General features: G+C 42.2%; 1 protein-coding gene across 4 annotated transcripts in view; it reads left to right on the plus strand.

Annotated features, from left to right (window-relative positions):
• SLC11A2 (solute carrier family 11 (proton-coupled divalent metal ion transporter), member 2) overlaps positions 1 to 22,583 on the plus strand; it is a 49,275-nt gene extending 26,692 nt beyond the window's left edge. For 3 of the 4 annotated variants that reach the window (XM_012002663.1, XM_012002667.1, XM_011964343.1), the window contains 12 exons: positions 2,500 to 2,606; positions 3,510 to 3,580; positions 3,684 to 3,751; positions 5,921 to 6,076; positions 7,098 to 7,256; positions 8,265 to 8,351; positions 9,714 to 9,833; positions 10,291 to 10,440; positions 10,962 to 11,035; positions 11,708 to 11,861; positions 14,230 to 14,283; positions 20,560 to 22,583. In XM_012002663.1, the coding sequence (XP_011858053.1) occupies positions 2,500 to 2,606; positions 3,510 to 3,580; positions 3,684 to 3,751; positions 5,921 to 6,076; positions 7,098 to 7,256; positions 8,265 to 8,351; positions 9,714 to 9,833; positions 10,291 to 10,440; positions 10,962 to 11,035; positions 11,708 to 11,861; positions 14,230 to 14,283; positions 20,560 to 20,637 (1,278 nt within the window). In that variant the 3' untranslated portion in view covers positions 20,638 to 22,583. The remainder of the gene's footprint in view (positions 1 to 2,499; positions 2,607 to 3,509; positions 3,581 to 3,683; positions 3,752 to 5,920; positions 6,077 to 7,097; positions 7,257 to 8,264; positions 8,352 to 9,713; positions 9,834 to 10,290; positions 10,441 to 10,961; positions 11,036 to 11,707; positions 11,862 to 14,229; positions 14,284 to 20,559) is intronic. The other variant, XR_001004274.1, reaches the window with a different exon arrangement.
• The last annotated feature ends 350 nt before the right edge of the window (positions 22,584 to 22,933 follow it).

Raw genomic sequence — 22,933 nt, forward strand, 5'->3', positions numbered from 1 at the left:
TTTTTTTTTTTTTTTTTGAGACCGAGTCTCGCTTTGTCACCCAGGCTTGGGTACAATGGTGTGATCTTGGCTTACTGTAACCTTGACCTCCCAGGTTCAAGCAATTCTCCTCTCTCAGCTTCCTGAGTAACTGGGATTACAGGTGCATACCACCACACCTGGCTAATTTTTGTATTTTTAATAGAGACAGGGTTTCACCATGTTGGCCAGGCTGATCTCAAACTCCAGACCTCAGGTGATCCACTTGCCTCAGCCTCCCAAAGTGCTGGGATTACAGATATGAGATACTGTGCCTGGCCTGTTTTTTTTTTTTTTTTTTTTTTATTAGATAGGGTCTTGCCCTATTACCCAGACTAGAGTTCAGTGGCACAATCATAGCTCACTATAACCTTGACCTCCCTTCCTACCTCAGTCTCTTGAATAGCTGGGACCACAGGCATGCACCATGATACCCAGCTATTTTTAAAATTTTTTGTAGAGACAGGGTTTCACCATGTTACCCAGCCTGGGCTTGAACTCCTGGGCTCAAGTAATCCTCCTGCCTGCCTCCCAAAGTTCAGGGATTATAGGTGTGAGCTACCATGGGTGACCTGACAAATGTTTTGAATCCTAGCTATCTGGAGGTGTTTTTTCTGGCTTCAGTGAGTCAGCATAACTGAATTTGATTTTTAGCTGTATTGTTTGGCCAGATTAGTTTGTGACTTCGTTATATGCCACCCAATTCCAACTATCTTCCCTTGAGTCCTTTTGCATATCTGTTCTTTTTCACTTGTTTGGGTATTACTACATTAAAGGTGACTCCAACCTTTTTTGTTGTGGTGGTGATGGTTTGTTGAGACAGTCTTGCTCTGTCTGTTGCCCACTCTGGAGTGCAGTGGCATGATCACAGCTCACTGCAGCCTTGACCACTGGGGCTCAGGCAGCCCTCCTGCCTCAGCCTTCCAGGTAGTCGGGACTACCGGCGTACGCCATCATGCCTGGATAATTTTTTTTTTCTTTAATTTTTATTTTAGGTTTGGAGATGGATACATGTTAAGGTTTTTTTTTTTTTTTTTTTTTTTTTTTTTTTTTGAGACAGAGTCTCACTTTGTCTGGAGTGCAGTGGCGCGATCTCAGCTCACTGCAAGCTCCGCCTCCTGGGTTTATGCCATTCTCCTGCCTCAGCCTCCCAAGTAGCTGGGACTACAGGCGCCCGCCACCACGCCCGGCTAATTTTTTTTGTATTTTAGTAGAGACAGGGTTTCACCGTGTTAGCCAGGATGGTCTCGATCTCCTGACCTCGTGATCCGCCCGTCTCGGCCTCCGAAAGTGCTGGGATTACAGGCTTGAGCCACCGTGCCCGGCTGTGAAGGTTTTTTTTGTGTGTGTGAAAGCAAGTTTATTAAGAAAGTAAAGGAGTAAAGAAAGGCTATTCCGTAGGCAGAGCAGTCACATGTGAAGGTTTGTTACATAGATAAACACGTGTCATGGGGGTTTGTTGTATATATTATTACATCACCCTGATATTAAGCCCAGTACCCAATAGTTACCTTTTCTGCTCCTCTCTCTCCTCCCACCCTCCCCTATCAAGTAGACCCCAGTGTCTGTTGTTTCTGTCTGTGTGTTCATAAGTTCTTACCATTTAGCTCCCAATTTTTGTAGTTTTTGTAGAGATGGGGTTTTGCCATGTTGCCCAGGCTGGTCTCAAATTCCTTTGCTTAAGGAATCTGTCTGTCTTGGCATCCCAAAGTGCTGGGATTACAGGCATGAGCCACTGTGCCTGGTCGACCCCAACCTTTTTTTTTTTGAGATGGAGTCTCGCTTTGTTGTCCAGGCTGGAGTGCAGTGGCACCATCTCGGCTCACCGCAACCTTTGCCTCCCAGATTCAAGCGATTCTCCTGCCTCAGACCCCTGAGTAGCTGGGATTACAGGCATGCACCACCATGCGCAGCTAATTTTTGTATTTTTAGTACAGACGGGGTTTCACCATGTTGGCCAGGCTAGTCTTGAACCCTGACCTCAGGTGATCCACCTGCCTCAGTCTCCCAAAATGCTGGGATTACAGGTGTGAGCCACTGTGCCCGCCTACCCCAACCTTTTCATGTTTGTTTTGTCTTCCCAGCTATGGTCAGGATAGATGTGCTCTTCTGCAATCATTTAATATTCTTTCTTGACCCATATTTTGACCATATTAGCATCCTTATTCTCCTCTAAAAATTTTAGGAAATTAAATGGAAATTACATTCTTCTCAAGTAGAAAGGAAAAAGAAAAAAGTAAGATTACTGCCTTGACCTTTGTTCACAGGCTCTGCCACATGGTAGCACAGTTTTCCTTCTCCAGCTGAGAGCCACAGTGCAGTGATTGGCCAAGTGGAGGCATGTTCTGGTATTTCTTCTCTAGTCTGGAGGCTTATAAAGGACTGTTTATGGTTTGGTGCCAAAATGTGAATTCCAAATTGTGGAGGAATTTTTTAGAAGTGATTAATCAGAACCATGTCTTTCTACTGTTTGGTGTTTAGGTCCCACGGATCATCCTGTGGCTGATGGTGGAGCTGGCTATCATCGGCTCAGATATGCAAGAAGTCATTGGCTCAGCCATTGCCATCAATCTTCTGTCTGTAGGAAGGTGAGGGGGTTTTTCTCTAGAAAGTAATCAATGTTTTGCTGGATTTCAAAGCAGAGATAAAAACAAAAACCCAATTCATTTTTAAGTTTGAAGATTCAACTCAATTGTTGTTTCTTCTGTGGAATCTTTCTGGAAACAATTTCTTCTCCCCTGGTAGATGTAGACTCTGCATCTTCCATTTCCCATGGTGAGTTATGCTTACCTTTATTAGAATGTGTGGCATTTTGTATCACAATTATTGATTTGTATGTTGTTTTATCCCACTAGATACTATCTTTTTTTTCTTTTTTCTTTTTTTTTTTTTTTTGAGACAGAGTCTTTCTCTGTCACCCAGGCTGGAGTGCAGTGGTGTGATCTTGGCTCACTGCAACCTCCGCCTCCCAGGTTCAAGGAATTCTCGTGCCTTAGCTTCTTGAGTAGCTGGGATTACGGGCGCCTGCCACCATGCCCAGCTAATTTTTGTATTTTTAGTAGAGACAGGGTTTCATCATGTTGGCCAGGCTGGTCTCTAACTTCTGACCTCAGGTTTAGGAATGCCCACCTCAGCCTTCCAAAGTGCTGGTATTACAGGTGTGAGCCACTACACCCGGTCCCCACTGAATACTATCTATCTAATCCTATAAAATTCTATCCATCTAACTCCATGAGGGTAAGACCCACACTTTTCAGCTTTGTATCCTAAGAGTGACATAGTAGGCTCTCAATTAAAGTTTAAATGAATGTAATTAAGTTGATGCTGTTACCTTACTTTACCCAAGGCCTGGTTTTCTGCCATTGTCCCTCCTCCGTCAAGTCCTAGCTTCTCCAAGTGTTCTTTATCTGGAGAGCTGTTGGGAAGAGACTGTTTTTCAATGTTTCCTTTTTTTCTGTCTCTCTGACTTCCATATCTCATCTCTGACCTAGGATTCCTCTGTGGGGTGGCGTTCTCATCACCATTGCAGATACTTTTGTATTTCTCTTCTTGGACAAATATGGTAAGGAGAGTGGAAATGGGAGGGTTGAAGGAGCTGCTCTCTGTCATGTGGCTGATGGGGAAGTCTGCCTTCTCTGAGCTCACTGCTGCCTTTTTTCCTTTAGGCTTACGGAAGCTCGAAGCATTTTTTGGCTTTCTCATCACTATTATGGCCCTCACATTTGGATATGAGGCAAGTGGTACAGGGTATTCATTAGCTTCTTAAAATAAGTTTTTGTGGGTTTTTTTTTTAGCCTTTTATTATAAAAGACAGTAATAATGCTAGTATGGTTCAGTTATAGTGGGTGTATCAACAAAAACCAATTTATCCCTGGGCCAGTTTTGAAGGAATATGATCCATAGCAAACATTAGTATGCAGAAAGGCCTGCAGGGACTTCCAGGTTTAAAATGACTAGATATTTTAGGGCTTTCCAGACAAGATTCCTTGGTCCCAAGTTGACCATCTGACAACAGAACAGCCATGGATAGGGTTAATTAAGGAGGGGTTTGCAGGGTTATTCTTGGCTGTTAACTTAGAGGAGTTCTGCTTTTGCTCATCCTGGTTTATGTTAATTGCAGCTTGAACTTTCCCAATATTAAAACAGTTAATGAATTATGTGAGATATCCTGGATATTTCCTGGTTTGTGCCTCAACCCAGAAACCCCTTACAGTCACTAACATTATTTGTAGTACTTGCACCTTTCTTTGTACAGTTCTTATAAACTGATTTCTGCTTACTGGTCTGGCTCTGGCGGAACTTTAAAAAATATATGTAATCTATGGGTCGATTATGCCTCTTGGCCTAAGGCTTCCAAGAGAAATCCTGAACTGGGGAAAAATTTATATGAGAGTGTTTAAGGATGAGCTCTTACTACATACGTACTAGTGGCAAACATCAAGTGATTTTTAAATGAACGTGGGTGAACAGAAATATGCTAAGTATGGATAATAAGAATTGATTCTATATTCTTTTTTAATTTTTAGATTTTTATTTATTATTTTTGAGACAGAGCATTGCTCTGTCATGCAGGCTAGAGTGCAGTGGTATGATCTTGGCTTACTGTAACCTCTGCCTCCCAGGTTCAAGTGGTTCTTGTGCCTCAGCCTCCCAAGTAGCTGAGATTATAGGTGTGTACCACCATGCCTGTCTAACTTTTTGTATTTTTAGTAGAGATGGGGTTTCGCTATGTTGGCCAGGCTGTTCTTGAACTGCTGACCTCAAGTGATCTGCCCATCTTGGCCTCCCAGAGTGCTAGGATTTCAGGTGTGAGCCACCGTGCACAAGTCCCTTAGCAGCTTTTTCTTTTTTCTTTTCTTTCTTTTTTTTTTTTTTTTGAGATGGAGTCTCCCTCTTTTGCCCCGGCAGGAGTGCAGTGGCATGATCTCGGCTCATTGCAACTTTGGCCCCCAGGTTCAAGCGATTCTCCTGCCTCAGCCTCCCACATAGCTGGAATTACGGGTGCCTGCCACCATGCCTGGTTAATTTTTGTATTTTTCATAGAGACGGGGTTTCACCAAGTTTGCCAGGCTGGTCTTGAACTCCTGACCTCAGATGATCCACCTGCCTCAGCCTCCTAAAGTGCTAGGATTACAGGTGTAAGCCAAGGTGCCTGGCTTTTTTTTTTTTTTTGAGACAGAGTCTCACTCTATTGCCTATGCTGGAGTTCAGTGGCACAATCTCAGCTCACTACAACCTCCTCCTCCTGGGCTCAAGTGATCCTTGCACCTCAGCCTCCCTAGTAGCTGGGACTATAGGTATACACCACCACACCGAAGTAATTTTTGTAGAGATAAGGTTTCGTTGTGTTGCCAGGCTGCTGTTGAACTCCTGGGCTCAAACAATTTGCCTGCCTTGGTCTCCCAAAGTGCTGGGATTATAGGCATGAGCCACCACACCCAGCCCTTTCTTTAGAATATTAATTACGTATCATACACATATGTTTCATATATCTAAGATGTGATATAAACTGTCTGGATACTCAGTCTTGAATTCTCTGGCCCCTGGTAGTAAGCCCCTTATGTTGCTTGGTCCTATGATGATTCTGTATTCCTCGTTATCTTAGGTAGTTGCAGAAGAAAAGATTGTGGCCAGGTGTGGTGGCCTGTAATACCAGCACTTTGGGTGGCTGGGGTGGGAAGATTGCTTGAACTCGGGAGATTGAGGTTTCAGTGAGCTGTGCTCATGCCACTGCATTCCAGCCTGGGTGACGAGCAAGATCCTATCTCAAAAAATATAAAAATAAAGAAAGAAAGAAGAAGAAGAGGTTTTAAGGGGTAAGGGATGCTAACTGTTCCCTAGTACTATGTTACTCCCGTTTCACGTTCCTGTAAAGGCTAATCATTGTTATGTTGGTATATAGTATGTTACAGTGAAACCCAGCCAGAGCCAGGTACTCAAGGGCATGTTCGTACCATCCTGTTCAGGCTGTCGCACTCCACAGATTGAACAGGCTGTGGGCATCGTGGGAGCTGTCATCATGCCACACAACATGTACCTGCATTCTGCCTTAGTCAAGGTGAGCAAGGCCCTTATCTCCTTCACCTCGTAGACAGTTCATGGGATCTTTTCCTTCAATTGCAAGGGACACAAAGTTAGTTTATAATTGTTAGGACATTGAAGGAGCAAGGTATTTTCCAAGGCTGGACATTTATAAACTCCATATACTTAGATGATATTTTTTATCACCAGATTGACTAGAGATTACTAACTGCATAAAGCAGGTGGGACTAAAGTTCTTTTTTTTTTTTTTTAATTGAGACAGAGTCTTGCTCTGTCGCCTAGGCTGGAGTGCGTGATCTCTGCTCACTGCAAACCTCTGCCTCCCGGGTTCAAGACATTCTCATGCCTCAGCCTCCCGAGTACCTGGGATTACAGGCGTGCACCACCACGCCTGGCTAATTTTTCTATTTTTAGTAGAGACATGGTTTCACCATGTTGGCCGGGCTGGTCTCGAACTCCTGAGCTCAAGTGATCCACCCGCCGTGGCCTCCCAAAGTGCTGGGATTACAGGCGTGAGCCACTGCACCCAGCTGGGACTAAAGTTTTTCATAAAATGTCAGAAGTGCATCAAGTCTCTTGTGTTTAAATTTCAAAAGCTCAAGTGGGCTTATGGAGGTCAGGAGTAAAGAAGCCCAAACAGGCTTTTACCATCAGTATTATGTAATAGCTTGCTTAGACATTTCAGAAACCTTTATAAATAGGGATATGCACACCTTAGGACTGAAATCAGGTTGTTTTTATAGGTCAGTGGTCCTTCCAGCCACTGAGAGTAACTGAGAGCTCAGTAGTCATTTAGTCTCTGTTCCCTATTTGGGGAATGTACAGTTCAACGAAAGAGCATGAAGTTCTTTTTTCTCCCCCGATATGAAGTTCTTAATTGCTCAGTAACTAGGATGTAGGTGAGTGTTGGATCTCTCACATTTTGTCTGGTCAACTGTTTGTCCCCTAAATCTCTCAGCTGACTCCAAACTCCTGAAATGTTACAAGGAAACTTGTTCTAACTGGTCAAAAAGTGACTGCTGTTGTTGTCATTCTAGTCTAGACAGGTAAACCGGAACAATAAGCAGGAAGTTCGAGAAGCCAATAAGTACTTTTTCATTGAATCCTGCATTGCACTCTTTGTTTCCTTCATCATCAACGTCTTTGTTGTCTCAGTCTTTGCTGAAGCATTTTTTGGGAAAACCAATGAGCAGGTGGTGAGTAAGCCGGGGTTATGGGTGGTGGTGAATATGAGGGTAAAGTAAAGACTGCAATGGGATGGGGAAGGAAAATACCTCATTCTAGTGTTAATGTTCAGGAAAAATAATCTGTAGCTTCACCTCTGCCCCCCAAAATCACCATGCACCAGTCAGAGTCTACAGTATGGGGGTAACCAAGCCTGGACCCTCTTTCTCAGCTTTTGTTTGGGAGTAGTCAACAAACAGAAAACAGAAACTGTGATGATAACAGACTTTGTCTTGTCATTTTGAATTCTGTATCAATCTTGATTTCTGATTACCTATGTAGTGTTTTTTTTGAGACGGAGTCTTGCACTGTCATCCAAGCTGGAGTGCAGTGGCACAATCTTGGCTCACTGCAACCTCCGCCTCCTGGGTTCAAGTGATTCTCCTGCCTCAGCCTCCTGAGTAGCTGGGATTACAGGTGCCTGCCACCATACCCAGCTAATTTTTTGTAATTTTAGTAGAGATGGGGTTTCACCATGTTGGCCAGGCTGCTCTCAAACTCCTGACCTCAAGTGATCCGCCCACCTCGGCCTGTCAAAGTATAGGGATTACAGGTGTGAGCTCCTGTGCCTGGCCTGCCTATGTAGTTTTGACCACCATTTGTTTCCCATCTATGGAACCTCTGACTCCTCTGTCTGCTTTGACTGAGGATTCTATTCCGGGTGTTCTCTCATGTCTGAAGCCTTCTTCAGAGCCTCTCCTCCTGTAATCATTTAAAGTACCCCGGCGTTTGTACATTATTATCATGCACACTGTAACTCAGTGAAGATTTTTGATGACCTGTGGGTGTAGAAGGATTATAGAGGAAGATCCTAGATGACATTGCTGCCAGTCTCTGCCCACATCACAGCATATATCCAGGGTTCAATGTTTTCCCTCCAGCCTACCTCTCATAGATGACTGTGTATGATATGTAGGAAAGCTCTTATTTGGTCCTTGCTTCTGAAACAAAAGTTGCTTTTGAACTGCTTTGGGTTCTAGGTTGAAGTCTGTACGAACACCAGCAGTCCTCATGCTGGCCTCTTTCCTAAAGATAACTCGACACTGGCTGTGGACATCTACAAAGGGGTAAGCATGTTTGGATTTGTGATCTTTGTTCCTGAATCAATATTTTTACCATAGTATCTGGTCTTTTTTGTGACTTCACTTTAGATGTGAACATATCTCCTCTGGAGTGTCATTTATTTCAGAACTCCAGACACCAGACAAGCATTTTGGATTAAATGGGAAGGAATAGAGGCTCAGTTGAAAAGAATGCATTATACAGGCCAGGTACGGTGGTTCACGCCTGTAATCCCAGCACTTTGGGAGGCTGAGGCAGGTGGATCACTTGAACTCAGGAGTTCAAGACCGGTCTGGCCAACATGGTGAAACCCTGTCTCTACTAAAAAAGAAATACAAAAATTAGCTGGGTGTGGTGGTGGGCACCTGTAATCTCAGCTACTCAGGAGGCTGAGGCAGGAGAATCGCTTGAACCTGGAAGGCAGAGGTTGCAGTGAGCCGAGATTGGGCCACTGCATTCCAGCCTGGGCGACAGAGTAAGACTGTCCTTAAAAAAAAAAAAGAAAATAAAAGAAAAAAATGATGCAGTATACACCCCAGCTTTTTTTTTTTTTTTTTTTTTGAGACGGAGTTTTGTTCTTGTGCTGCCACGCCCGGCTACTTTTGTATTTTTAGTAGAGATGGGGTTTCTCTCCATGTTGGTCAGGCTGGTCTCTAACTCCTGACCTCAGGTGATCCACCCCCACTCGGCCTCCCAAAGTGCTGGGATTATAGGTGTGAGCCACCATGCCTGGCCTTGTTTTTTTTTTTTGTTTTTTTTTTGTAGAGTCAGGGTTTTTGCCTTGTTGCCCAGACTTGTCTCGAACTGCTGGGCTCAAGGGATTCTCCAACCCTGGCCTCCCAAAGTGCTGGGATTACAAGTGTGAGCCACCCCACCCAGCCCCAAGAAAGTGTTCTTAGTAAAGTGTTTTTACTGGAGTCTCTCAGTTCTTTTATGCTGGTTACATTGTGATCCTCCAACAGTAGAATATATGGTGTGTAGCATTTCCCAAATTTATTTGATATTTCCCTGTACTTCTATTGCCATTTTCCAGAATAGTGTGTAAAGGAATATAATTTGGGGAATGTGGTGTAGACCTCTTCTTTTTCTTTTTTTTTTTTTTAATATTTAAGATGGAGGTTTAGGAGCTTGGAGAAGAGGAAGGACTAGGCAGAGAAACGAAGGAACATCCAGTAAAGTTTAGATTGAAAGCTTCTAGAATGAGGTCAGGACTTGAGCCTAGCTACTGGCACAGTGCCCAGCACGGCACTTGGCGTGGGTGGTGCATAGCAAGGAAGAAGGGAGAAATGCCACAGGGAGCCGCTGTTTTGGATATTGTCTGAGCAGATTATTGACACAATCATATCCTTTTTCTTGGCCTCTCACAGGGTGTTGTGCTGGGATGTTACTTTGGGCCTGCTGCACTCTACATTTGGGCAGTGGGGATCCTGGCTGCAGGACAGAGCTCCACCATGACAGGAACCTATTCTGGCCAGTTTGTCATGGAGGTATGTGCTGGTATAGGATAGAGGGAGATAACACAACCCTTTTGTTACTTCTTTTTTTTTTTTTTTTGAGATGGGGTCTCACTCTTGTCGCCCAGGCTGGAGTGTAATGGCGTGATCTCAGCTCACTGCAACCTCCATCTCCCGGGTTTGAGCAATTCTCCTGCCTCAGCCTCCTGAGTAGCTAGGATTACAGGCTCTGGCCACCACACCCGGCTAATTTTTTGTATTTTTAGTAGAGATGGGGTTTCACCGTGTTGGCCAGGCAGGTCTTGAACTCCTGACCTCAGGTGATCTACCCACCTTGGCCTCTCAAAGTGCTGGGATTACAGGCGTGAGCCACTGAGCCTGGCCCCTTTTGTCACTTCTCAATCCCATTCTTCTGAGGTCTCTCCTTAACCTCCCCAAAACTTTTGTTTCCTGTTGCAGACAGTCATCCTGCTCCTATGTTTTCTTCCAGGGATTCCTGAACCTAAAGTGGTCACGCTTTGCCCGAGTGATTCTGACTCGCTCTATTGCCATCATCCCCACTCTGCTTGTTGCTGTCTTCCAAGATGTAGAGCATCTAACAGGGATGAATGACTTCCTGAATGTTCTACAGAGCTTACAGGTGAGGAGGAAGCCGAGGAAACTCACATCCTAGTTATTCAGGTAGCATTATGTACTGCCCTTGGGTACCAAGCCTAGCTGGGTGCTGGGGGGATATTGAGAGGAAGGCAGAGGCATGGTTGTGGTCTGCAGTAAACGTATATGAAATCCTTGGCATCTAAAAGGATTGTAGAAATGGTTTGGTTTTTTAAACCTGTTGAATGCGAACTACGAGCTTTACTTACACATGGAACACAAAATTGTAGTTCATTAATGCAAAGCAAACATTAAATGAACATATAGGACACTGTGCTAGGTCTTGTGGAGGTTAAAGAGACAAGTCATGTACAAAGGTTTGTGTGCTAGGTTAATGACAGCTCTACAGAATTCAGTGTAATGCCCAAGCGTGTTGGGATGATAGGAATAATTATTTCTCATGGAGTAGTTGAGGCAGCATTTATGTTTCCATTTCATTAATTGTGCTGTTCTCTAGGGTGATACAAGGACCCATAGTAATCCCATCTGATCTTCTTTCTTTTCCAGCTTCCCTTTGCCCTCATACCCATCCTCACATTTACGAGCTTGCGGCCAGTAATGAGTGACTTTGCCAATGGACTGTGAGTGTACTCTTCTTCGTTCCCAAAGGGGATGCTGATGTGGGGAAAGGGTATCTTCATGCAGTAGGCCAGTCAGACGTGAGACATAGAGGGAAGTGATATGCTTTGAGAGGTGATTGCTAACTGCTTCCTCTTTGGCTTAGAGAATGGAAACTGTGAATATAGTAAAGGAAGAGAAAGCACATCTTTCATTTGGAAGGGAAAGAAAGTTCAGCTTTTACAGCATAACTCTTCAGCTTCAGCCACGGAAGTTTGAGGCACCTTAATTCTTTGTTAAATGATCTTAACAAGAAAGGCATAAGTTAGTACCTTTTATATATATCTTCAAAGGAAATGAGGTATCTGAAGTGACTTGTTGCATTTCTGGGAACATTAATAAAATGACTCATTGCATTTCTAGGCCTTGTTGCATCTCTAGGGACTTAAATATTAGGGATTATTTGTTGGTGTCTTTTCCCCACTCTTTCTCCCTATCAGTGTCTAACTTTGGGTGATTTAACTTAGACTTATGAAGAATCATTTTTTTTTTTTTTTCAAATTAAGAACAGTTTTTCCATTCATTTTGAACTGCCTCTAGTTCCCGTCCTGTTTACTCCACAGGATGCAGTTTGCTTTTCTGTCTGTGGCCAAGTTGGATTATTCCACCAGTGACTGTGCTGATTTCTTTTACAGAGGCTGGCGGATTGCAGGAGGAATCTTGGTCCTTATCATCTGTTCCATCAATATGTACTTTGTAGTGGTTTATGTCCAGGAACTAGGGCATGTGGCATTGTATGTGGTGGCTGCTGTGGTCAGCGTGGCTTATCTGGGCTTTGTGTTCTACTTGGTAAGTCCAGCCTGGAAGAGCAGGGGCATAGGTATCAGGGATGGTAGAGGTGGGGTTCACTGACATTCAGAAATGAACAGACCCAGGCTGGGCACAGTGGCTCATGCCTATAATCCCAGTACTTTGGGAGGCTGAGGCGGGAGGATTACTTGAGTCCAGGAGTTAGAGACCAATCTGGGCAACATAGTAAGACTCTATCTCCACAAAAAAAGAGAAATGAACAGACCCAAAATAGCACATAACAATCTACCTCCAGGTGATCGAGACAATTTATATGAAATTGTCAAATCCAGCTGTTTACAAAATAATATTTCTAACCATAAAATTCACTTTGGTTACTAAGATTTGTCATTTTTTCAATTTCTGTCACTTCTGTGGTTTCCATTCTTAGTAATTCCTAACAAGAGAGTACAGTATGTTTGAGGAACTAAAAGAAGGGTAGCAGTACAGAGAATGGAGGACAGTACAAAACAGAGGTGGAGAATGGGGCATGCAGTGTGATTTAGAGATTCGGGGTGGGACACATGCGGCACACAGCCCCCCTCAGCTCCATCACTTACTAGCTGTCCAAGCAAATAAGTAAATAGTGATAGTCTTTCCTTGACTCTCATTCTAGAGTCATTTTTTAAAAATCGTGGTTATAAAACTATAGCTACATGAAAAAGTATGTAAAATTTATATTCCAATTATAAAAAAATTTTTAAAAAGTCTAGAATTATATAAAAATGGCAATATAATTTGTTGTAGGAAGGTAGGATTATAGATATATTCTCTATTTTCCAAATCGTCTTTAACATTGCTTATATTAATGAAAAACAGCCAAAATAACAACAGATCCATTTCCCTGTTCTGTATAGGTTTCTTTGAAAAAACACAGGAGTTGGGGATAAGGAATAGCAGAATTTATATCATTTTTGCTGCAGAGAATGGCTAAAGATGGAGGCTGGAAACCTGCTGTTAACCTCTAGATCACTTCCCCACACCAGTGTGCCACACGTTAGATACTTTATTGAGAAAATTACTTCAGTAAATGTTGAAAAATTATTTCCTAGATTGATATATCTCTTCTTTTTTTCTTCCTGATAAACTTTGGGCACACAAAGACTGTACTGATCCTGTGATCTAGGAACTCAACTTCAAGGAAAACCAAGTAACTGAGTATATCCTTGACAGGAATTGTTTTTAAAAATTCACTATAGAAGTTAGGGGTATCCTTTCGTAATGCAAATTGGATATGAAGGTGCCAGTTTGTTCTCAGTCAGCCTAAGGCTAATGAGCTTGTTGAAGACCCATTATTATTATTATTTTTGAGATAGAGTTTTTCTCTGTTGCCGAAGCTGGGGTACAGTGGCATGATCTTAGCTCACTGCAACCTCTGCCTCCTGGGTTCAAGCAATTCTCCTGCCTCAGCCTCCTGAGTAGTTGGGACTACTGCCACGTGCTACCACGCCTGGCTAATCTTTGTATTTTTAGTAGAGATGGGTTTCACCATGTTGGCCAGGCTGGTCTCAAACTCTTGACCTAAGGTGATCCACCCACCTCAGCCTCCCAAAGTGTTGGGATTACAGGTGTGAGCCACTGCCTCTGGCCTGAAGGCCTATTTTTAGAGGAGAGGGCTGATTCTAGAGTGGGTTACTGCTGTTTAGCTTCAAAACAGGGTCTTCATAGAGCAGCTTAGGAGACTACACCAATTGTATTAGTCTGTTAGTCATTCTCCTCATCATGGGGAGGACTGAGGAAAAGTGGACTTCCGAGAACTTATAGTTGGATAAAAGAAACAAACAACAGGCTGGACGAGGTGGCTCATGTGTGTAATTTCAGTGCTTTGGGAGGCCGAGCCAGGAGGATTACTTGAGGTTAGGAGTTTTAGACCAGCTTGAGAAATATAGCAAGACACCTTGTCGCTACAAAAAAAATTAAATTAGCTGGGCATGGTGATGTGCGTCTGTAATCCTGGCAACTCAGGAGACTGAAAAGGGAGGATTGCTTGAGCCCAGGAATTCAAGGCTTCAGTGAGGTATGATTGCACCACTATACTCCAGCCTGAGCAATAGAGGGAGACCTTGTCTCTAAAACGCAAAATAATGATAAAGATTAAAAAAAAAAAAAGGAAAACCACAGACACAAAGCAGTAAGAACAGAGAAATTCAGTATTAAAAATAATATGGACAAACTTTGTTGAGGAAGGCAGATGATTTTTTGAAAGGGGGGCGGGGTTGAGAGAATGACTTGCGCTACCCTTGGTGGTAGAAGATGGGCACAGCTGGATGTTCAAGGAAGGGAGCAGATTTGCATTTGAGAAGTGCTGTGTGAGCAGTCATGGCTTTTCAAAGAGCCTGGTGAGTGATGACCATGTTTTGTCTTTCAGGGTTGGCAATGTTTGATTGCACTGGGCATGTCCTTCCTGGACTGTGGGCATACGGTAAGCATCTCTAAAGCCCTGCTGACAGAAGAAGCCACCCGTGGCTACACTAAATAACACTGGATTAGTCTGTCTTCTGCAGGTAGCCATCAGAGCCAGTGTGTTTCTATGGTTTACTGTGTGAACATAGCCAAAAGTATGTGCCGTTGCACAGACTGCATTTATGACTCAACCGTTGGTTGGAAAAGACTTTGTTTCATGTATGTTTGAAAGATGGAATTATTTTTTTCTTCCTGACCTCGTAACCTTGGAACTGGACTAGGGTGGGATCTTTGAAAAGCTGACATTTGCTGCTATCATTCCAACACTAAGTGCTTAAGTAGTTGCCCAAGGGCTAGCTCAATTTACCCTTGGGAGAGACAAGGATATGCATGGTTCTTAACCAGGCTATATGTTAAAAAAAAAATTGGAAAATGTAATACATTTTTTATTTTTCAAACTACAGAATGAGTATGCAAGTTTTATTTATCAAAATGTAATGGATTTTTAAAGGCTGAGAAATTTTCCTTATACATACCTTTTCAATTATTTTAATTATACAAAATTCTCAACTAGAATAGCTTCATCCATATGAAATATAAAATTAAGAGACACCCTGCTCTATCAGGCTTAGGGTTCTTTGAACTTATTTCCACTTTAATTTCTCAATGGAAGTTAAGAGGGGTGAGAAAACAAAGAAGGGGAAAAACTGACAACTAGCAAAACCTAGCACCGCATCGCTAGGTGGTGCTTATTAACTACCTTCTGAGGATTTTCCTCAGATTGAAAAGCTTATGAGGATTTCTTGGGAGTCTTAATAACCTGTCTGTTAGTGTAGAGCTTTCCTGATGATATTTACTCTTGAGCACATGTAGTTGTAAAACCTTCACTTTCCTTCTCCAGGAGGGTGGTGATAGAAAAAGATGGTAGTATTTATGAACTGATGTTCTCATGAAATGTTGAGGGTGGGGAGAAAAGACTTTAAGGGGGAAGGAGAGTCGTCTATTTTGTTCCTAAAGGCCACCTCTCACCAGAATCGTCATGTTTTTCTGATGCACCACTCTGCTTCACGCCCAAGATGACTTGCAAGGCAATCTCAGGAGCTGTGGACTTAACGGTTGCAAAGCACACTGTCTTTCTCAGCATTCTCCGCAAGTCAGTAGGTGTCAGTATGGTTGCAAAGTTCACTGTCTCAGCAAGGTTGAACTGGGCTGCCTCTCTACAGCTGTTTCCTCAGAGGGAGAAATCTTGAGACCAGATGGTGGAGCTCTGGAGTCAGAGGAAATGGGTGTCTTCAGCATGAAGCTGCTGCTTTTACTTCAGCCACTTCTGATATTTTTTCATACCGAGCCTGAGATTGTGTGATTATCTCAAATCAAATCACTTTGATGGAGATAAATAATCAAAACTGTTTTACAGCCATTGACTTGGTGAGAACAGTAATGGGAAATGGTGTTGAAGGACTTCTCGTTTTTGGAGCTTTCCTTCCAGAGTCCTGGTTGATTGGCGTTCTCTGTTCATCTGAGCCCCCAAAAGCGTTATTACTGATATTTGCACACAGTCAAAAAAGCACAGACTGGATGGATGGTCATAAGGCATTTAAGGGTACACTGCTGTGTTTCACTGACCATACATTTTTCTTAGCCCCTCAAGTAATATAGCACAGAGTCATGAATGACAATTCCCCTAACCATTCCTCTTCATATCTGCCTCTTCCCCTTACCATTGTAATTCCCCAAACTGGTCATAAAGGTGCTCTGTGAAGATATTAGGGACTGACATCTTAAGCTCTCACCTGGCTGCAGTAGGAAAGGCCAAACTGACAAAAAAAAATAAATTATTTATAAAGATGATATGGTAAAATGTACCTTTGCCCTGGGTCTGGGTGGGTCCAGTCAGTCTCAGATTTATAAGCATTTAGGAGCCTAGGTAAAAGCTGCTAGTATTCTTTTAAAAGTTGTATATATGACTTGCAATGATAGAAAACTCCTTCCAATTAAATGGCATTTTATAATATTATGTGTGTACTTCACAGTGTTAAAAATACCCTCATACCTTATTGCATTTGATCCTCATAGAGAGAAAGTGCATTTTAACCAGTACTCTGGGTGCAATAAACAATACGTAAGAAATTTAAGCATATCCAGTGAGCATATCCAATTCCAGCATATCCAGTGAGTTTTGGCAGTGTGTTTATGTGGAATGTTTAAGGATACACAATTGTACTTTATATAAATTGATTCTTGTTCTCCTTAAATGTGACATGAAATAACTGTGCTGCTACATTATACTGGAAATTAACAAGGGAAAAGGGAAGAGCTCTTGGCTCCCTTGAGGTTCTGCTAGTGGTGTTAGGAGTGGTTACAACTGAGCTTTTAGTAACCATTTAACCATATGTAAACTTGGTTTCTAATTAAAAAAAAATTTCTTTTTCCAATTTGGTTTCCTGGGTATTTTTTTAACCCTGAAATAATTTATTAATAGGGTTTCAACAACTTTGATACAAAAATACTGAACCAGCAACTACCACCTGGAATGGCACACTAAGTCCACACTGTTAGGATTTTCTCCTTAGAAAGGATAGAGAAATAAATGGATTTAGTCCTCAGAAGGCTTGGATTAATTGCAGATACCAGGACATTAATTTCCCTTTACCCACTTAGTCAAATAGTTTTACATAGCTAAAGGTCACATCATTACCATGTTTAAACTTGGGAAAAAAAATTTTATTCTGCTTTTCTCTAAGCTGAATATTTTCTACCTATAGTTTATTTCACTGTTTCACTTTTACATTCTATATGTGCTGCCAATGAAAATTACTATTTGAAGAGAAACCAAACTCGTTTAGCTTAAAGATCAAGGAACATTTTGGCAGACCTGATATAAATGGAAATATTGGCATCATTTATTAAAAACAAAGGCAGAGCTCAGGCACAGTGAACTTTACTAGACACATGACAGGAAAACTTGAGTCAGCAGTTGATTTGTCCCAGGCGTGTCACCAGAACTTCATTTTCCCTTTCTCTGTTGTAAACCTTCCCTGTAAGTAACACAGTGGAATTTATCTAGGAAGAATTTTGTTCTCCATGTTGTCCTTCCTCATTTAGTGCTCTCTCCTTACTTTGGATTTAATTTCAGAACTAAAATAGGATGCAAAACAATGTGAGGGTCCTGTTTGGAAACATTTCCTTTAGCTTTGCCCTCTGGAATACCTTCTGCTCCTTCATTGGTAGGACCAGTGATTCTAAATGTGTCAGCGTCTCTCAGCCCCTTAGCTTATGAATGTATAATGGCTCACTCAGTACTGTGTTCTAAGACCGGCCTGAACACTTGTATTATCTCATTTAATCCTTGTAACAACAAGAGGATCAGCCTCTATGTAGATGAGTCAACTGGAAGGCCAAAAGTAACTTGCCCATATTTACATTACTAATGAAATGCACAGTTGGCATTTGAACTCACATAGCTTAACTCCAGAATCCATGTTTTCATTCCCAGACTATCCTGTATGATATGTAGTATACCCTTCATGTTGGGTTGTCGCCAAGCTTTATTGTTTATCAGCACAAGGAACATAACACACTGAAGCATTTGTTTCATACTCTGATTAGTGCTAGAATATGCATTAGCCAGAAGTTGCCAACTGGTAGATTTTGGTCCCTGTGCAGAATTTTAAAAGTAAGCTCGAATGCTTTTGGCAAGTGTAGAGAATGGACAGGGTCCTCTATGGTCCTATCCCAGCAATAGCCAAGAGTTACTAGTTGAAAAGTTCACTCATTTGCATTAGCTGTCTGCCCCTGGAAGTATTTTAACCCATTCCCAGGCCATTTATTCTCATTTCTCAGTGTCTCAGAACAATATAACAAACATCTCCAATGAAGGTAGTCTATCAACTAAGTCATCTAAGTGACACTCTGTGGGCATCACAGTTCTAATACTGCAACCCTTGCTTACTACATATTGAAGAAGCCTACCACCGTTGCTCACTTGGGAAAGGCTTCAATGAATTGTCAGTATATTTAATTGCTATTATTTACTTAAGCCTGAATTAAGCAAGCTGATGTCTGAAGAGCTGTTTCCATGTCGTAAAGCCAGTGTAATGTAGTGTTTTCCCAGCCCACTAGTTGGAAATAGTTTTATCTTGGGCATCATTTGGTCTAATCTGTCTTCACACAGTCATCACAACAAGCCTGTGAGGTTATACATGGCAGTTTGTAATGTATTAAATATATGTGCTGAAGACTAACACGAGATAGTATACTGGTATACTTGGCAATTTTTTTTTTTCTGAGATGGAGTCTAGCTTTGACACCCAGGCTGGAGTGCAGTGGTGCGATCTTGGCTCACTGCCACCTCTGCCTCCCAGGTTCAAGCAGTTCTCCTGCCTCACCCGCCTGAGTACTCTCACCACCATGCCTGGCTAATTTTTTTTTTTTTTTTAAGACAGAGTCTCACTCTGTTGCCCAGGCTGGAGTGCAGTGGTGCGATCTCAGCTCACTGCAACCTCCACTTCCCAGGTTCAAGCGATTCCCCTGCCTCTGCCTCCCAAGTAGCTGGGACTACAGGTGCACACCACTAAGTCCAGCTAATCTTTGTATTTTTACAGATGGGGATTTACTATGTTGATCAGGCTGGTCTTGAACTCCTGACCTTGTGATCTACCCACCTCAGCCTCCCAAAGTGCTGGGATTACAAGTGTGAGCCACTGCTCCTGGATAATTTTTGTATTTTCAGTAGAGCCAGGGTTTTACCATGTTGATCAGGCTGCTCTCAAACTACTGACCTCAAGTGGTCTGCCTGCCTTGGCCTCCCAGAGTGCTGGGATTACAGGTGTGAGCCACTGTGCCTGGCTGTACTTGGCATTTTCAAATGTAGCATTTATTCACATTTTACAAATAAGTAGAATAAGGCTCCAAAAGTATATGTGACACGCTGAAGGCCGTAGGAAATGGTAGAGTTAAGGGCTTGAACCCAACTCCAGTGCCTTTCTATTATACTAAAATAGGGATAGTTGCTGCCAATAAATTTATAGTCTGCATTCAGCGTTAACTTAGAGGTTATTGGTGCCAAAGGATAACAATAAAAGCTCTAAGTAATAACAGTAGGGCTAAAATGAAACTCAAAGTTGTTCCAAGGTGTATTCGAGGAAGAGAAAAAGTAAAAAGAAATAACTTCATAGCCAGCCTAGGAAACATGGCAAAACCCTGTCTACAAAAAAATTAGCCAAGTGTGGTGGCACACACCTGTAGTCCCAGCTACTTGGGAGGCTGAGATGGGAGGAAGGCTGAAGCCCAGGAGGTAGAGGTTGCAGTGAGCCAAGATTGTATCATTGGCACTCCAGCGTGGGCGACATAGTGAGACCTTGTCTTTGCAAAAAAAATAATAACCGCACAGGTCCCAACACAAACCATCTAGACTCGGTTCTTTAGGAGCGGAGTCTGGAATTGTGTGTGTGTGTGTTTTTTTTTTTTTTTTTGAGATGGAGTCTCGCTCTGTCACCCAGGCTGGAGTGCAGTGGCACAATCTCAACTCACTGCAACCTCTGCCTCCCGGGCTCAAGTGATTCTCCTGCCTCAGCCTCCTGAGTAGCTGGGATTACAGGCATGCGCCACCATGGCCTGCTAATTTTTGTATTTTTAGTCAAGGAGGGGTTTCGCCATGTTGGCCAGGCTGGTCTTGAACTTCTGACCTCAGGTGATCCACGCGCCTCAGCCTTCCACAGTGCTGGGATTACAGGCATCAGCCACCGGGCCCAGCTGGGAATTGTGTTTTAAAAGCAGCTTTGGTGATTCTTATTCAGCCTGACAAACATATGGGACCCATAGGTCATCTTTCTCCCTCTTAGTACATGCCATTTCATGTTTTTGTTTTTTAAATGAAAGACTTTTCTCTGCTCCGGTGCCAAAGGATAATAGGGCTAAGGATTGAAACCATTGGAAATTTGATTTCTAATTCACACAGTAGTAAAATACAAAAGCATTCTGCATGTTTGTTCTTATCCTGATTTGAAGCACCCATCCTGAGGCAGACTGTGTCACAAGAATAGTCAGAGTGCTAATTTTGCTGAGGACATTTGGTACCATCTTAGTCCTTAACTATTTTAGCTCCTACCTGTTATTTTGCATATCAGAAACCATTCATGTATGTATCTAAAAGCCATTTCTTTTCTGAAATAAAAATCAACATAGCAGTACAGAAAAAAGGCCTAAATTGATGTGCTGATTATAGGCACTTAAATGCTGATTTCAATAAATACGTGAAAATCAGTCTAACCCTCTTCCATCTTTTTTTCCTTAGTGCCATCTGGGATTGACAGCTCAGCCTGAACTCTATCTTCTGAACGCCATGGATGCTGACTCACTTGTGTCTAGATGACTGACAGCCTGAGAGACTCTATAAGAACACGTTTTTCTAAGCCCTTTTTGTGCCAGGTGTCCTGTTAACATCTCTGTTAGTTCAGAGGTGAGTTTTGTTCAGACGTTTTGAACAAAAGGCAAAGATTTCCTCATGGGAAGGGTGTTCAAAACTGACAGCTATAAATGTAGGTCAGAGACCACCCACCTCACAACAGTCTTACACTCCCAGAGTTAAACAATTGGCCTCTGAGGGCCACACACCCCTATGGGCTTGTGTCTTGGACTCTGGGATTTAAAAGATATATATGTATATATATTTATGTAAACCTGAGCATCTCAGTTTGGGTAGAGTTTTGAGGTTATATGACACTGATAGAGCTTTTGTATTTTTTTTTTTAATATTGTTTCGATATATCAGATATTTGTTTTGTCTGGATCACAAATGAGAAAGGAAAGAGAATAATGCTCTTCTTCACAATGAACCGGTCAAATTGACTATCTTGTAAAGTGATATTTTACTATGTCAGTTAAATTTCACTTTGATTTTAATCAACCAGATTATATCCTTTGTATCTACTGATATTAACACATCATATTAACACATCGTTTCTTAAAAAACATTTCTTCTATTTGGCAATCATAGTTAACGCTGGTTATCAGCCTGTTTTGTAATTATTGTCTTTGTTGTCACTTTTCTTGAATTGTTTTCTAGTCATTAAACAGATATGAAGGCATTTGCCAAAGAGCTTTAATACCCAGTAACAAGATCCAGAAACCACACTTTAACCAGTGATCAGTTTTCCCTGCTGCATTGTAACTCAGCTTATTCTGGCATTCAGGTTTTAGGCAGAAAAAGAAGAAACTTCTAACATTTAACTTGTAAGTCCTGACATAAGATAGTTAAGATATTTATCTTCCTTCTAATATTTGTATAGTCTGCCAGTGTATTTTCTTCCCACTATTCCCATTAACATAGCAAACACCATTTCTAGATCCAAAGTCTATTTCTAGGAGTGGCTAATATTTGTATTGTTGAATCTCCTAGGGAATGCTAAACGTTTCACTTTAAAATACCTATTTATACCAAGTGGCATGAGATTAGTACTAGAGTGAGATTTGGAAGATTAGTCCACATATCACAAACTGCTTGCCTACATGTAGAGATTTTTTTTTTCACCCACCTTCCTAAACAGGAAGTTGTTTCCTTAATTCTTTTTGTTTTTGTTGTTGTTGTTGTTTGTTGTTGTTTTTTTGAGACAGAGTCTTGCCCTGTCGCCCAGGTGGGAGTGCAATGACGTGATCTCAGTTCACTGTAACCTCTACTTCCTGGCTTTAAGTGATTCTCCTCCTTCAGCCTCCTGAATAGCTGGGATTACAGGCATCACATTTTTAGTAGAGATGGGGTTTCACCATGTTGCCCAGGCTGGTCTCAAACTGCTGACCTCAAGTGATCTGCCTGCCTCAGCCTCCCAAAGTGCTGGGATTACAGGTGTGAGCCACCGCACCCGGCCTCTTTTGTTGTTAAGACAGGGTCTTGTTCTGTCGCCCAGGCTGGCGTGCAGTGGCGTCATCTCAGCTCACTGCAACTTCTGCCTCCTAGGCTTAAAGCCATCCTCACACTTCAGCATCCCAAGTAGCTGGGACTGCAGGCACACACCACCACACCCATCTAATTTTTGTATGTTTTGTAGAGATGGGATTTCACTATGTTGCCCAGGCTGGTCTTGAACTCGAGAGCTCAAGCGATCTGCTGGCCTTGGCCTCCCAAAGTGCTGAGATTATAGGTGTGAGCCACCACATCCAGCCCACTCCTCATTTCTTTCTAGCCCCAAAGGTGTTGAGTCAGAAATCCTGCAGCCTTTGTGTGACTTTGAGCATCACTTTCCCCTTTCAGCATTAAATATATGACCTCTCTGCCGTATTTTAGAACTTACTACATTTCAATAAAACTTTTTTAAAAATCCAGACATTGCCTATCTTCGTTTATAATTGTTTGGCCCTTAAAGAGGCAGGGGTATTTCTAAAATGACACTTTAAAATCTCCTCATTTCTACTTCAGGGCCTCTTAAAACTTCAGATAATAAGAGCAGCCAACCCTGCAACTCAGGTTATAGTCCTTCTGATCTGAAAATTGAGACTGAATTAACATCAATTATATGCTTTTACTTGAAAAAGAGACTCTTAAAATAAGTTTTAGTGTTTTGGTTTCTTTATACAGGACAACAACTCTAGATGAACCAGTTTGTTGGATTTCCCCCACCTCTCTGGGCGGTTTTGTTTCTCAGTCATTTCATTACCAGAGAGTGTTGGGGAAA

Source organism: Mandrillus leucophaeus, unplaced genomic scaffold (genome assembly GCF_000951045.1).
Source record: "Mandrillus leucophaeus isolate KB7577 unplaced genomic scaffold, Mleu.le_1.0 Scaffold118, whole genome shotgun sequence".
NCBI lineage: Eukaryota > Metazoa > Chordata > Mammalia > Primates > Cercopithecidae > Mandrillus > Mandrillus leucophaeus.